At 42.0% G+C, this 16,811-nt stretch overlaps 1 protein-coding gene across 4 annotated transcripts in view; it reads right to left on the reverse strand.

Annotated features, from left to right (window-relative positions):
• MCTP1 (multiple C2 and transmembrane domain containing 1) overlaps positions 1-16,811 on the reverse strand; it is a 669,880-nt gene that overhangs the window by 97,202 nt on the left and 555,867 nt on the right. For all 4 annotated transcript variants that reach the window (XM_075543074.1, XM_075543073.1, XM_075543072.1 and 1 more), the window contains one exon: positions 15,704-15,823. In XM_075543074.1, the coding sequence (XP_075399189.1) occupies positions 15,704-15,823 (120 nt within the window). The remainder of the gene's footprint in view (positions 1-15,703; positions 15,824-16,811) is intronic.

Below are 16,811 nucleotides of genomic sequence, written 5' to 3' on the forward strand. Positions count from 1 at the left end.
GTAGTATGGGCACAGAAAGTCTGACTGTGTCAATTCTAGTCTGGCTATAAGTTCAAATCCAAGAAGAATGGCAAATGGTCATAGAAAACCATTCTCTTTCAATAATACTTATAAGAAAACCCTTCAAAGGGGTTTTACCAAAAGCCCAATGCCAATGAGCCCTTTGCAGGCCAAACTGACCCTCCATCGGGTTTCCAAGACTGGAAGTCTTTATGAGGGCAATGGCCTTGAAAAGGTAGTGGTCTGTATTAATGTTAAAACTCCCAATGGTTCCCACATTAGTTTGTCCTATTTTATACAAGATTAGGAGATTTGGTGGCAAAGGGGGGTTGGTATGTGTTGGGCTCAAAACCTCCATCTGCTCCCTGGGAGAAAGCTGAAGGTTTTCTTCTCCTTTAAAGACTTTCGCTCTCAGAAACTCAAAGGGGTTGAGTCCTGTTTTGTCCTATAAGGTCACCATAAGTCAGATATATGTATATATATAAGCATTTAGATGTGTATACCCACATGCAGACAAGGTAAGGGGCTTAATTGTCTTTGGTTTAGAGAACTCACTCATTTGCTCCTCACCTGCTGCTCATGGTGTCTGATCCCTGATTGCCCTCATTTTGTTGGTGACTCGGATGGTGCCGCTTAGAACAATGAATAAACTCATACACAGAAGCTGCACAAGGCTGAGGAATCTACTCTCTGATCTTCCGCATTTGAAAGTTTGGGATCTAATCCTCCACCAGCGGGGAGAGAGTGGTGGCACCATTTATTTTAACAATGAGTTTACTGCCGTGTGTTCAAATCATGTGAGAACTTCGTCTGGGTGAAGGCTGCCAGACACTCAGTTATTTTTGAAATAAGTGGGCTAATAGTTATTTTCTTTTTCTGGTATGATGGAATGCAGTAAAAATGGCAGAAGCTGCGCTCCCAGTCATATTTAGTCTGCCACTGTCACATACTATTCTGATTCTATGGACAGGATGGTAGAACATTTTCTCGGTTACATACTCTGGACAAATGTATCTCCTACAGCATTAAAGACATAATGAATACAAACCTCCCAGGAGACTCCTAATAATAGTTCTAATTCACAAACATTTTCCACAAGCAGATAAAGGCATATTATTTGGTTTCCACTTTTAGTTTTTAATTGAGGTCTTGTAATTTCTTGTCGCCTTTCTACACCAGGGACAATGAGTCCCCACAAATATCGTATGAAACCTTCTGCCCACACCACCCACCACACAGAACATGATGAGCAGGGACTCGTGATGCCAACTAGTCTCGGGGCCGTGAGTCAGCCAGGAGGGGCTGATGTTGGCCCTCCAACCTCCATTCCTCACCATACGATTAGAGAAGTTTGGTTACCCACCAAGGGGAGAGTGCTCAGCAAATACAATCATTTAGAAAGGGCCAACTGGGAATCCCTAGAAATAGGTGCAATACCACCTCCACCATGAGAGCAAAACTGTGGCCATTCATTTTCTTCTCTTCTAAGTCTCACTCCTTAATTGCAGACATGGGTGTAGATTTTGCAAAGAGTATAGAGATGATACCCTGGGTTACAGATTTTGAGCAAACATATAGGTGAATTCTTTGGATCTATGGGGGGCTTTAAAGGATCCCTGGTGGCTTAGTGGGTTATGAATTGTGCAGCTAGCCAACGAGGTCAGCAGTTCTAAACCACCAGCTGCTCTGTAGAAGAAAGCCAATGCTTTCTACTCCCCGAAGCGCTCCAGCCTCAGAAACTCCCAGGAGCAGTTGTACCCTGTCCTATCAGATCACTAGGAATCATAATCAACTTGATGGCAGTGAGCGTGGAAGGCTCTGAGGGGAGGTTGGTGAGTTGGTTTTGCACACCCATGAGTGAATAGGGGCTCAAGTAAGAGAAAAGCCAGCTGCTTATTGGAGAGACACCTTCAGGAAGGGTAACTATGAACACGCTTTCTGACAACTATAGGTAGTGAGCTCTGTACTGAGCTGCTAAGCCACCAGCCACTGTGAGGGAGAAAGCTGAGGCTGTCTATGCCCAGAAAGATGTAGTCTCAGAAACTCACAGGGAAGTTCCACTCTGTCCTACAGGGTCAACAGGAGTGGGAATCGACTCCATGGCAGTGAGAGGGTATCTCCCACGAATTTAACATTTGAAGTCTTGCTTCTAAAGGTGGACGCTTCCCTTCCAGTGAGGGGGATCTTTCATAAATTGACTTTTAAAAATAGAAGTGTTTTCCCTTACAAGCTTCTCTATAGGAACTGACATGTCACGTACAGGTAACACTTATCTGCCACCATGCTATGATTTTATCTTTTCAATTTTAAGTTTAGCTGCAGTTTGAGACCAGAGTAAAGGATAGCAATAAACTCAAGAAGTATTAAAGGTAAACATGGAGTTACTGTGTGAAAGGGACAAACTGAAGGGTGAAGTGAGAGTGGTGACCACAGAATAATTCTTTACATTTAAAGTGTGTGTATACACACACACAGAGTAAAATCTTAATGTCTTTTTGCTGTTTACTCTGCATCTGTTACACGCACACATTCCTGTGAGTTGTTTCCCTCACTAGACTCCAAGTAGTTCAAGGAAACTAGCCCAATGTCTACGCTATGGATCACCTTGAGAAGAATGGGAATTCCAGAACACTTCATTGTGCTCATGTGGAACCTGTACATGGGGGAAAGATGAGATTTTCTACTCCTGTAAAGAGTTATGATCCCAGAAACCCAAAGGGGAAGTTCTACCCTATCCTACAGGGTCACTATGCATTGGAATTCACCCAGTGGCAGTCAGTTTGAATCCTTTGGTGTTACTGTGGGTTAAGCATTAGGCTGCAAGCTGCAAGACTGGCAGTTCAAAGCCAGCAGGTGCTCTGTTGGAGACAGAGGAAGCTGTCTGATCCCATAAAGATTTACAGCTTCAGAAGCCCTATAGAGGGTCACTTTGAGTTGGAATTGACTTAATGGCAGTTGAGTTTGGGTTTATTAGTGCCAACTACTAAAAATCTTCAAATTGTATACATATGCTGGGCTGTATAACCTGACCCAGACATTTTTCTTCTAGGAATCTGTTAAGGATTTTCTTTACAGACATATTTGAGATGGCAGGAATATTTGAAATATATATATATTAAAAACAGTATTTAATTAAGCAAAAATATAGCACCCACGTGGCAGAAATTATGCAGCTCTGAACAATCATGTGGCAGAAGGCTACCCAGTAAGTCTTCCAGCTAAGCTGCTGCATAAAAACGTCGGCCAGCTAACGGGGTGTGCCATGTGATTCCGTTCTAGCAAAACCAAATAGAGAAGTCGGATCACAACCAAAAGAAAGCCAAAACGAGACCCACCGATCCTCCAAAGGGTTGCTTTGACTGTCGACCTTCATGGGAGCAGATGGGTTCATGCTTCTTCCATGGTAGCTGATAGGTTTGAACCACAGACCTCCTGGTTAGCAGCTTCATTCTTTTCCTGTTGTTGCTATGAGGTTGCTATGAGGTGCCATCAAGTCTATTCTGACTCCTAGCCACCCCATGTACGGCAGGACCAAACATTGCCCAGTGCGGTGCCATCCTCCCAATTGTGGTTACTCTTGAGCTCACGGTGGCAGCAGGTGCGTACATCCATCTCGTTGGAGGCCTTCTTCGTTTTCGCTGGCCCTCTACTTTAACGCATGATGTCTTTCTTCAGGGACTGGAAAGGTGAAGACAACATGCCCAAAGCAGGTGACACAAAGTCTTGCAACCTTTGCATTCTGGTGGTACTCTGTCTCAAACAGGTCTGTTTGCTCTTTTGTCAGTGCGTGGGACTTTCAATATTCCTGCCAGCACCCCAATTCAAAGGCCTCCTTTCTTCTGGAGTTTTTCATATTCACTTGTTTGACTTTCACCTATGTCTGAGATGATTAAAAATGCCATGGCTTGAGTCACGTGCATTTATCTCTCAAAGGGACACCCTCACCTTCAACACTGTCTTGGGCAACAGATTTACCCAATGCAATGCGTCTTTTGATCTTTGAACTGCTGCTTCCTTGAGCATTGATTATGGATCCAAACAAAATAAAATCCTGGACAGCGTTAATCTTTCCTCTGTCATGATGCTGTCTATTGGTCCGGTTGTGAGCATTTTGGTTTTCTTTACATTGAATTGCAACCCATATTGAAGGTTGAGATCCTTGACCTGCATCAGCAAGTACTTCAAGTCCTCCTCACTTCTAGGAGGCCAGGTTATTCATTTGCGTATTGCAGGTTATTAATAAGCTTTCTTCCAATCCTGATGCCACATTCTTCTTCATATAATCCAGCTTCTCTAATTATTTGCTCAGCATACAGACTGACTAACTATGGTGAGAGGATACGACTCTGGTGCACACTGTTCTTGATTTCAAACCAGGCCGCATTATCTAGCTCCGTTTAAACAATTGTCTCTTGATCCATGTACAGGCTCCACAGGAGCACAATGAATATTCTGGTATTCCCGTTATTCCCAAAGCTATCCAATCTTTTATTACGATCCCCATTGTCTATTGCCTTTGCACAGTCAATAAAACACAAGCAATTTTCTTTCTGATGTTCTCTGCTTTAAGCCAAGATTTATTTGCTGTCAGCAGTAACATCCCATGATCCACATCTGCTTCTGAACCTGGCTTGGATTTCTGGAAGCTCTCCATGAGTACACTCCTGTAACCTTGTTGAGTGATCTTCAATGAAACATCACTTGCGTGTGATTTTGATGACATTGTTTGATATTTCCCACACTGTTGGGGCATCTTTCTTTGAAACAGATATAAATATGAATCTTTTTCTAGTTAATTGGTCAGGTAGCTGGTTTCCAGATTTCTTGTCAAAGGCTAAGTGTGTGCTTTTGATGCTTCATCAATTTGTTTAAACATTCCAATTTGTGTTCCTTCAGTTCCCAAAGATTTGTTTTTTGCTAATATTTACAGTGCAACTTGGACTTTTTCCTTCAGTATCACCGATTCCTGATCAGCGGATGAGTGTTACATGAATGAAAGAATGTTGATTGGTTCTTTTTGGTACAGGGACTCTGTGTAGTCTTTCCATCATTCTTGGTACTTACTGCAGCAGTCAATATTTTGCCCATTGAATCTATTACTATTTCAACTTGAGGCTTTATTTTTTTTCTTCATCTCTTTCGGCTTGAGATTTGCGGAGTATTTTCTTCCTTTGTTGGATTTTAACTCCAAGTCTTTTCACATTTCATGATGATAGTTCATCTTCTTGAACTGCCCTTTGAAAATTTCTGTTCAATTATTTTACTTCACGATTTCTTCCATTTGCATTATCTGCTCTATGTTTAAGAGTAAATTTAGTGTCTTTTCTGAAATCCACTTTGATATTTTCTTTCTTGTCTATAGCACCACTAGGCCTCCTTATAATATGAGAAACAAGAAACTTATATAGCATATAGACTAAAGATTAGCAGGTATACCGAGGTTTGTATTTGGGAAATTACAAGTGATCCAGCCCTGTTGGATTGTGGGGAGGATGAAGCTCTTCATGACAATCCTCATCACCTCACGGTACTTTCAAATGCCCCGTGTGCATGAAAGCTGAGTAAACATAAAGAAGACCGAAGAATCTATGTCTTTGAATTTCAGTGTTGGTAAAATATATAAAATAGACCATGGGCTGCCCGAAGAACAAACAAATCTGTCTTTAAAAAAAGTACAGCCAGAATGCTTCATAGACCAAGGATGGTGCAGCTCTGTCTCATTTATCTTGGGCATGTTAAAGAGGGACTAGTCCTTGAAGAAGAGCACCAGGATTGGTAGAGCCTCGGTGAAAAAGAGGAAGACTCTCAACAAGATGGATTGTGTTAGGCTGGGTTGACTACAGAAACAAATCCGGAGATACTCATATGTGTGTAAGAGAGAGCTTTATATCAACGAGCAATTATTTATTGCAAAAACATCCCAGTCCAGTCCAGATCCAGTCCATATGTCTCATATCAGCCTCTATGTCCCATACTGGTCCATAAATTCCTCTTTAGATTCAGACAGCGCAAGCAATGATGCCAAAGGCAGGGAGATCACAGGCTAGTGGGTAGAAAATCTTGTGGATCCAATAGTGATGGAAACATCTCAACCCTGGCATGGGTCTCCACGGGGCTCCTCCAGCTCTCTGAGTATGGCTCCTTAACAAGAAGCTGAAGCAGAGAGAAAGAGTGTGGCCTGCCTCCAGGGAGAAAGAGAGGAAGTTCCCAGAATCCTCATGAGAAAGCCAGGCCCACAAGGAGGCATCATCAAGCTGTGACCTGATTGACAAACAGACTCCACCTTTTGACGTATGTATCAAGTTGACATGATATTATTTAACTACCACCTGATTAACACAATGCTGCAACTGTGGGCTCAGACATTCAACAACAGTTATGAAGATAGGTCAAGTACTAGGCAAGATTTGTTGTGTTGTAAGTAGGATCAAGACGAGTTGGACAGACTTGAGGACATCTAACGGTTCTGGTAACATCTTCTAGACCACACTGGGCATTGGAGAACCCCCAAAGTATCAAAGTGATACAATCAGAAGTTTGCTTTGGATAGATTCTCTTCTTACATGACTAGAGCTACAGACACAAGGTAAAATTGGGTTAAGACTCCCAGATAAATGATAGGAAACAAGTTATAATGGTATTTCAGATAAACAATGAAAACTTTGTCAGTGTAAGTATATCCTGCTGTTTATTTGAAATTTCAGTTTAACTCAGCCTCTTTGTTTCTATTCGTTACCGCTGACAACCTTAAATTGGGGAAGACTTCACAAGGCCCCAGGGGCTGGAATTTGAATAGAATCTGCAAAATAGGGGTACTAAACATCCTCAGGTACTGGGGGGCGAGGAGTGAGAGTAGGCTGGGGCCTTGGTGAGAATGAAGAAAATGTGGAAGTCTTTTTGGTTCAGCTCTAGAGCCTGAAGAAGCACCTCAATACGTTGGGGTGTCAACCTGGACAGTGAGTGATTTGTTTGCAAAGGTAAGAAGTGTATGGAAACTGAGGAGATGGGCGGTACTACTGACAAATGCCTGGCTGCTGGCATGCTTTGCTTTGTTATGCTCCTGCTGTGCTTGAAAACTAATGGGCTAATCCTTTTCATGGTCTCCAACCACCGACCCCCACCCCCCAGGAGAATTTTGCAAGCTGGTGACCTTCTCAAAAAATTGAGAAAATTGCTGTTGAAATAAGTACGAAGAAGAAAAGAGTGAGCATCCATTTTTAGATGCATTTACAGGCGGCGTGACTCAGTGCTGCTTCTGTTAAGAGCAAATATGTGGTCTGTTTTGGTGCTGAGATGCAAATGCAGGAGGCTTGTGGTCTATATTTCTTTCCGTGAATGATAAAACTTGTATTTCAGCAGAGAGGGTCACATCCTAAAGTGTTTTGCACTCCTCTCTGGCCAGCCTCTTTAGATCCTGTTAGGAACAGTTCACTTGTTTACGGTTCCATTGAGTCAAGCATCCACCACGGACCTTTTTGGGGGGAACCGAGAGCACTGGCTGAAGAAACAATAAACGAGTCCGATCTACAGAAATTCTGTGCAAAGAAGCAGACGTTTTCCTGGCCACTTACAATGATTATCCCAAATTGTCCAACTCACAACACTTCTGATCTGAAGCTTGCGTTTCTTCTGGAAGCTTTCCTTCTAGAAATAAGGGCTCTCGGACTAATTGGGACAAGGCCAAGGAGAAAAGTACAATCTTCAGCACTGGCCTGGTGGGGAACAGCACTGCCTTTTGTGGGAGCTTGAGAAAACATTGCTGCACTTACTAAGGCATTTTAGCAAAGCCGACTCTGGCTCAATTTGTGTCATAGTCAGATCATGAGTCAGAATGATTTCACTGATCTACACAATTCTTCAGGCTTTTAGTGCCTACATTAATTAGGCAACTGAGATTATAATGTGGGAGGACTCTCATGACAGTACAAATGAATGCTCTTTTAAAGTATAATTAAAAAGCCACTGCTTTTAGACTTTTCATATGTCAAAGAAATTCAAAGACTCTCTTCCCTAATAAGAAGGAGTCTCAGCGTTGATTTACTCCCCTCATGCTGACCTAGGTAAATGGATGGCGTCTTCCAGGTCTCCGATGCTTTTGACATGACTTGGGTTTCTCTGGGTGGAACACTCCCTGGGGACCTCTTGGAAGGACTGTGAGGATGCCAGCGCTGCCATCTAAGGACAGGGACATCTGGAAAGTGGCACCTTGGGAGACACACGCCTAAAGATGACGCGTGTGGGAAAGCAAGCACCATAGGTGAAGCATGGACATCGTAAGATAGTAGAAGCAGGTTCACATCCCTCTTACTCTAGAAAAGATCTTGGGGTTATTATTTATCCTCTTTGATTTCTGCATTTGAGAATAAAACCATTTAGGATGAATTACTCGGTAAAATTATAGAAAAGAATAAAAAGAGGCTCTAGAGGCAACACTAGGCCTTGTCAAGACTCCTTACCTGACACCTCCAACCTCCTGACCTGACCACTTAGTGTTGACTCAGAGTAACAGGGTATAATGGCCCGTGTGGGTGTCCATGACGGCAATCCTTTAGGGGAGAAGAAAGCCTCATCTGCCATGCAGTGGCTGGAGGGTCCAAACGGCCGACCGTACAGTTAGCACCCCCACAGGTAACTGATACGCGACCAGAGTTCTTTACGTGACGACTAGAGGCTGCTTAATACATATTTACTCAACTTCCATGAGGGAGAGAGGGAAACAATGCAGGCAGGTTGAGTGTCCTTCATCTATCTTCTTCATGGTCAAGTTTAGGGATATGGATTCTTCTATAGCAGAAAGAGGAAACTTGCTTTAACGTACAGGTTTCCAAACTTATTTGGTCTGCCACCTCATTTGCATAAAAACAAACAAACCAACCTTAACTTCCTGGCAATGAAAAACTTTTGTGCAATTGTCCCTAACCCAGAGTAAAGTGCCGGCTTTAGCAGCCACCCTGGACCAGGCCGGGTGCCCCAGTGTCTCCCCAAGGGGCAGTATCGCCCACATGGGGAAACCCTGCTCCAAAGGGAGGGGGGAGAGCCCTATGATCCAGGGGAGCTGGGATGTTCTAAGAGATAGTCCTTAGGTAATTAAAAGCATGTATTTTAGACAGATTGACCTGTGTTTTTAAACACTGTACTCTGCCACTTCCTTGATGCATGACTGTGTAAGTTACTTGCCTTCTTTGGCCCTCTTTCCTTATAGGGAAAATGAAAATAATGGTACTTATAATCTTCTGAGGTGTGCAATAAATCCCTCCTGGTTAGACTGGCCACTCCATTCCCTTGATTCTCTGGGACTTGATTCTCCCATCCAAGGGCAAGGCGCTTACATCTGTGCCCATGCCACGTGAGCACGTTCTCAGACTGGCCACAGGTGAGCAGGCCAGGGCGACCACCTGACAGGGAGCGCCCAACCCACAGGCTCTGATGACACAGTCAGTTCCTCTCGTGGAAGAAGGCTTGGGGCAATAAGGACTACCAGGTGCTTCGCATAGCAGCCAGGATGCAATGCGCGTTCTGTAGCTTTTAAAACCAAAATACAGCCACTTCTTGGCTTAAAAAAAAAGTACACCGACATTGACTCTGCAGCTCCGGGAGATGGACATATCTGATCAGAGCCCATGGGAGCAGATGAAGGGGCAGGAGGAGAGAGTGGAACACAGCCTGGCCCACCAGGCCGTGATGATGATGTTCCTGAGTAGAGCAGCCAGTCCACAGAGAGAACAACATGGCTGGCCCCACTATGAGAAATGATGCCACTCAGTGACTAAGGGTGATACAGGGGACAGCACCGGAGACACAGTGTGGGAATTGCACCTGACCTGATCCCACCACACCGAGGCAAATCACTGGGGGAGTGCAGCGGAACAGCAAGGGAATGGAGTGGCAAGGTCCCCAGGGAATGCTGAAAGTGGACTTTGGGGCCAGGGCGTGGTGCCCCAACAGACTGGACTGGAAAACGCTCCTAAGGGCCAGCAAACGATCCCTGAACTAACTACAAGCTTTTCTCTTGTGAACTGTTTTGTTTTGTTCTTTGTCAGTGGTTTGTTTTTGTTGTTTTGTTGTCTGTTTGTATACTGTTGCTTTGTTTTCCTCTTTCTTGTTTTCATGCATGTTAGTGTCTCCACAGGTCTGTCTGAATAGGACAGGCTGGATGAACTATCTGGAGGAAAAACAACGGGACTGACAGTTCCGGGGGGACTTGGGCTGGGGGGGTAGAGGGGGGGTAAAGAAGTGGTGTTAACAAAAACAGGGACAAGGGAACAACATGGGACCCAAAATGGTAGAGAGGGGGGAGTGGCAGGCCTGGTGGGGAATGATCAAGGATAAGGTTGCATAGAGAAGAGGTATACTCTAGCCCAGGTGGTGACGAAGCATGGTAGTGGGGCAGGAGGAAAGTCACGGGAGATGGAGGAAAGAGCTAGGAGTCAAAGGGCATTTATGGAGGTCTAGACAAAGACATGTACATGCAAATATATATAGGAGGATGGGGAAATAGATTGATGTGTCTATATTTATAGGTTAAGTATTAAGGTGGCAGAAGGACCTTGGGCCTCTACTCAAACACTCCCTCAATGCATGAATACTTTCTTTTATTAAATTGGAACTCTATGATTCTCGCTCTCCCGACACAACTGCTGAAGCCAAAGTGGGTGAACAAGTAAATGTGGTGAAGAAAACTGATGGTGCCCGGCTATCAAAAGAGATAGTGACTGGGGTCTTAAAAGCTTGAAGATAAACAAGCAGCCATCTAGCTCAGAAGCAACAAAGTCCACATGGAAGAACACACCAGCCTGTGTGATCAAATGGTCCCGAAGGGATCAGTTATCAGGCATCAAAGAACAAAAAATCATATCATTGGCTGCACACCTCCATGATAGGATCGCTGAAGACAAATGGGTGCATAAGCAAATGTGGTGAAGAAAGGTGATGGTGCCCGGCTATCAAAAGAGATAGTGTCTGGGGTCTTAAAGGCTAGAAGGTGAACAAGCGGCCATCTAGCTCAGAAGCAAAAAAGCCCACATGGAAGAAGCACGCCAGCCAGTGCAATCACGAGGTGCCAAAGGGACCAGGTATAAGGCATCATGCAAAAAAAAAGATATATGTGTGTATATGTATATATATGTGTGTGTGTGTATGTATATAAGTGTGTATATATATAAGTGTGTATATATATATATATATATATATATATATATATATATATACTATATTGAATGAAGGGGGAAGTGCAGAGTGGAGACCCAAGGCCCCAGTGTCGGCCAATGGAGATCCCCTCATAGAGGGGTTTAGGAGAGGAGATGGGTCAATCAGGGTGCGAGGTAGTACCAATGAAGAACACAGCTTTCCCCCAGATCCTGGATGCTTCCTCCCCCCAACTACCATGATCCGAATTCTACCTTGCAGGGCTGGATAGGGCAGAGGCTGAACACTGGTACATATGAGGGCTGGAGGCACAGGGAATCCAGGGTGGATGATTCCTTCAGGACCAAGGGTGTGAGGGGTGATGTTGGGAGAGTGGAGGGTGAGTGGGTTGGAAAGGGCGAACTGATTACAAGGATCCACATGTGACCTCCTCCCTGGGAGAGGGACGGCAGAGAAGGGGGGGGGAAGGGAGACTCCGGATAGGGCAAGATATGACAAAATAACGATGTATAAATTACCAAGGGCACATGAGGGAGTGGGGAGCGGGGAGGGAGGGGAAAATAAAAGAGGACCTGATGCAAAGGGCTTAAGTGGAGAGCAAATGATTTGAGAATGATTGGGGCAGGGAATGTATGGATGTGCTTTATACAATTGATGTATGTATATGTATGGACTGTGATAAGAGTTGTATGAGTCCCTAATAAAATGTAAAAAAAGAAAAGAGGAGAAAAAAAAAAGAAAATGATTAGGGCAAAGAATGTACAGATGTGCTTTATACAATTGATGTATGTATATGTATGGACTGTGATAAGAATTGTATGAGCCCCTAATAAAATGTTAATAAAGATATTAACAACAAATAGCAATTATAATAACAAAAAAAAGTCCACAGTAACTATAATTTGGATATTTGACAACAGCTTATAGGGCGGTCAGGGGAACATTGTCCCCAGGTTTTGGAGCAACAGCTCAAACCAAGAGATGCAGGACATTCTTGCCTTTATATCCCCTTCGAGTTTGGGATATAGTGGAATGAGGTATGTATTAAATCGTTTTCTCTGCAAAAGTCTAACAATTCTCAAGACAGAAATTTTAATTCATGGTGTAGGTAGCATGTGGGTAGATTCAGACCTCATTCAGATTGATCATTTTTAACAAGTCAGTCTTGGAAAGAGCAGAGGTGCAGCCCCATTTCTGGCCACACCTCCTTCTTGTTGCGCTCCGCGTTATACTGATTCTCTCCTTAATGGGCTCGGCTCATTAAATGCAGCCGCACTAACTTCTCCGAGAAGGATTGCCTCTCCTTCTCCTCATTAAACTGGAACAGGCAGCGCAGTGGGGCAAAGGTAGGAGGTTTCCGCTCCAGTGATCTCCAAGAACAGCATCTCCAAGCACAGAGCCCTCTCCTTCATAAACACAAACCGCACAACGTAGTCCTTTCGGATTTTACTATGAATCTCAACCACCAACCAACATGCTGCAGATAAGAGTTTGGGCCCTTTTATCCGATTCCATCTTTTACAGTGTTTATTCACTTATTTTTGTCATTCAATGTATAAAAATATTGTCTTCTTTTTAACTGGCCACAGAAAGCAGATGGTCACTTTTGTTTTTTTATAGTTTTAGAATTCATTGAACTTTCTCAGCGGAGATGACTTTTCTTCTCTATTTTTAGGTAGAAAATTCTCTTCTATAATCAAATTTCTTTCTTGGCTTTGGAACCGGCCAACAGTATGATTATTATTCTCCCACAAGAGATTTTCTCAAGTGTTCATGCATACCAAAAGATTCTGCAATGTTTTGGTGGTACCAGTGAGGACTTTGGCCAAAAGAGCATTCACTTTCCCAGGGCTAGGCAGTAGAGTCATCTGTCGCCCCATGGCCATCCCTACAAACGCATTCCCTTCTCCAATATATGTATAATCCGCAGATAGGAACTCTCTAACCAGAAACGTATAATCCAGGTTTCTTTTCAAATGCACAGCTGGGTATGCCAGAAAACACATAATTAGACAAATTGGATTTAAGAGTTACGTAAGGTCTCAACGGAGCAGTGAATGAGAAGCTGAATGAAATGCTGAGGTCGCTGCTCTGGTGCCTGCGAAGAACAGACATGGATATGTGTGTTTTGGGCAAATAAAAGGCAATTACTGGGAGTTATGGAGTGTAGTTGGCATTCCATGGGAGTTAGACTGTCGAGCGTTTCACAGTGGGCTGTGCTGGGGAATAAAATGTTGTCCATGGCACAAAGAGGGAATCTGTCAGAACAGATGTTCCCCAAAGGAGAAGATTTGGTAAATACCATTTCGTATTTATATTTTGAAAAAAAAATAAGGAAGAGGGTAGGCTGCAAAATTTACCTAGCATGTACCTTTTCAATATAAAAATAACTTGAGAATTTTAAATACAAGGATATCTATTCTATAATATTATTTCCTCTCTGGAAGTGGACTCTTCCACCCATGGCAGCAAAATCCACAGTTACAGAGATTTTTACTAAAAATAGTCCTACCAATTACTAAATATTGAAGATAAGCCTCCTCAGAGGACTAAAAAGCTAAAACTAAATTACCATTTTTCTTATTTGCAAATAATCGTATTTGCAAATTTGTCTCAAGGCAACTGAATGAAAAGTAGATATTCTTCTCTCAATAATCTCCCTGGAAAAAAAATGGGACAAGAAAGCAATTGTCTGAGACAGTCTCATTTTCTTAAAGAAAATGTCCTGGATTAATTGACAAAAGTACCTATTAGTCCCCATGACACCAATGCTTATAGCATCTGGGGCTTGTCTCTCAGTGTGCAATTTAAGTACATATCCATAAAATTCTTGTCAATAATAATAATGCCTTGTTTATTGATGTTGCCTAACCATTAAAACCTCCATTAGCAATCTCATGTTTGGTTTGATATACTTTACAAAAAGTGTTTTTAACACCTCTTATTTTCAAAACACATGCATTGCAATGTGGGAAATAGAAAGATGCACAGCGGATCTGCCTCTCCTATTTGTAACCTATGGAGGGAACAGAAACGCAAATAATATAGAGAAATTCATTGGGTTGATGGCAACTCTGCCACATGGTCATGCATAAGACTTTGATGACAAGACTATTCTAAAGAAGTATATTTTGCTGTGTTACCATTTTCAATGGAGGCCCCTTAATGTCACAGGTACATCTGTGCAATGCTAATGATGATAATATAGTATTGCACGATAATTTAACACTGATGATTAAAATAACGGTTTCTTATATCATTCATGGACATAAGTCAGTGTGAAAAAATTCCTGATTAGACCTTTAATGTTGATATAAAAAATCACAGTAATTTAATGAGGACACAGGACGACAAAGTAGATTTTTGTGTTTGGCACAGCTTTTAATTATTCTCAACAACTCTCTCTCAAGTGATGCCATTGTGTTTGGAGATTTTCCCTCTTCCCCCACTTCTTTATTATACTGTGTACGAGAAAGTTCTGGAAAAAGCTGTGTTTACTAGGGGTGCCGTGACTGAGGCAATCAATAGGAGAAAAGTTGGCAAAAAAATAAAAATAATGTGCTATGGCATGCCTAAAATGGAGAATCAGCTTGACTCACATACTGAAGACACTTCCAAAGGGCGGTGGGCCTCCCGTCACCCCGCCTAGGTTCAGTGAGAGCCCTTTGTCCCTGAGTGGTTATCACCACAAACTCAGGACACAGCGAAGGATCTTTGCTGGGGATCGTCACTGGATTAACGTATTTATATCGTCTGCCAATGAAATGCTGGTGGTGCTGTGAATTCAGACATTGGGTTGCTAATTACAAGACTGGCGGTTCAAACCCAACAGGTTGATTGAGGGGAAACAATGAAGCTGTCTGTCCCTGTAATGGTTTACATTCTTGGAAACTCATAGAATCGCTATGAGTCAGAATAAACTCAATGATAGTGTTTTTTTTCTTGTTTGCTTGTATTTAGATACACTCTACCATATCAATAACCATCAGTGGGTCCTCTTTCCAATGATAAAACACAGAGGTATGTCTTAAATATGTATATATAAAATAATTAAATAAATGTCGCAAAGAAAACAAGCACAATATATTTGTTTGGTCTGATCATTACCATATATATTCAAGTATCAGCCAACCTAAATACCAGCCAAGGCACCTAGTTTTACCACAAAAACTGCATTAAAAATGTGCTGAAAAACTCAGGTTATACACGAATACTTACGGTAAATGTTATAACATTTGCCTCAATTCAGAGTAGCATAAGACATAAAAATTAAATAGTAATAATTTGGAATAACATCTATTTATGGTTAAATACCACACTGTATTCTTTGGTGTGCTTCCCACTTTACCTCCAAATAAGATGAATAAGGTTAAAGATAAGCAGATCCATTAAATTGTATTAGAGCCAAAGTGTTAATTTTGACTCGATAAAATTTTCTTTTAAATTTGAATATTTCTAGGCAGAATTTGTGGATTGCAAAGCCAAATGCAATGTTGCTCTTGTCAGAGGGCCTCAGAATAAAACACAAGCGCATGCAAGTCAGAAAGTAGAGACTTACTGTATCACGTTGCCTGTTATCCTTCCCTGATATTATCAAGAAGTAGTTCCATGTCAATAGAGACAACAAAACCAGTGGGATCATGTAGAGTTCGAAGTTCCAGACAACAAAGAGAAAGAGCTAAACAGGGGAGAAGAAAGAAAAACAGACGAGTCAACTCTGAGTTTCATTAAACGGACTCTCTTATCCATACGCTGCTTCAAAAACAGAAAACGAAGTGCTTCAGAACAGGATGATTTATCTGGAAAGCCACACCTGGAGAACTCGTTGGGCATTTTTTTCTGAAAGCACAGCCCACCTGCGGAAAGGCACTGTGAAGATTTTTACTTTGTTTCCTTTCTATGAATGAATAGCTGACAACATTCGAAAAGTAAAGAGGTAACTTTATTCTTTCTCCTCTAGTGAAATCATTGTTCAGTCCAACAAAATAAAGTTAAAAAAATCAAAATGCACTTCACTACACTGTCAGAAATAGCCACCGATTTGCCTTAATGATGAAGAATGATTTATTACTTACTATCCAGGAAATTTTTTTTAATTTAAAAAATCTAGCACAAGGCAATATGCATAGTATTGCAGGCAAAAATATCAAGTCTGTATATTCCCATTCCACATGTTGGATAAAATAAAGTTATCCACAAATGTAAAAAAAAAAAAAAAGGTTGGCTTGACATTCAGCTTTGCCACAGAAACCAATCAGCTATAAAACAAAATAAAGAGTAACTTTGCTGAAGGAGATTTAGAAATGTCTATTTCTATTATTTAAAAAAATGACCTATATTTATATGTAAACTGCTTTTTATTGTAAGACAACTGTTACATTAAGAAATCACCTAGCCTGGCAGATGGAGCCATTTTGAGCGTCACCTACACTGCGCTCCAACAACACACTGGAGATGAAGTGTGACTTGTTCCGCACCCACAGCAGAAGCTTACGATCCTGGCAAAGTATGTGAGGTCTCTGAATCTGTGGCTTCTACTGCCAATTCAAAGTAATGGTACGTCAAAGTATAGTAAAGAGCTGCACTTCAATCCTTAGAAATGTCTTAAATTAAATATACATCTTAGTAAATAAATGTCTCAAATGAAAACAAAATACATTTGGTTG

This window comes from Tenrec ecaudatus, chromosome 2 (genome assembly GCF_050624435.1).
Source record: "Tenrec ecaudatus isolate mTenEca1 chromosome 2, mTenEca1.hap1, whole genome shotgun sequence".
NCBI classification, from domain to species: Eukaryota; Metazoa; Chordata; class Mammalia; order Afrosoricida; family Tenrecidae; genus Tenrec; species Tenrec ecaudatus.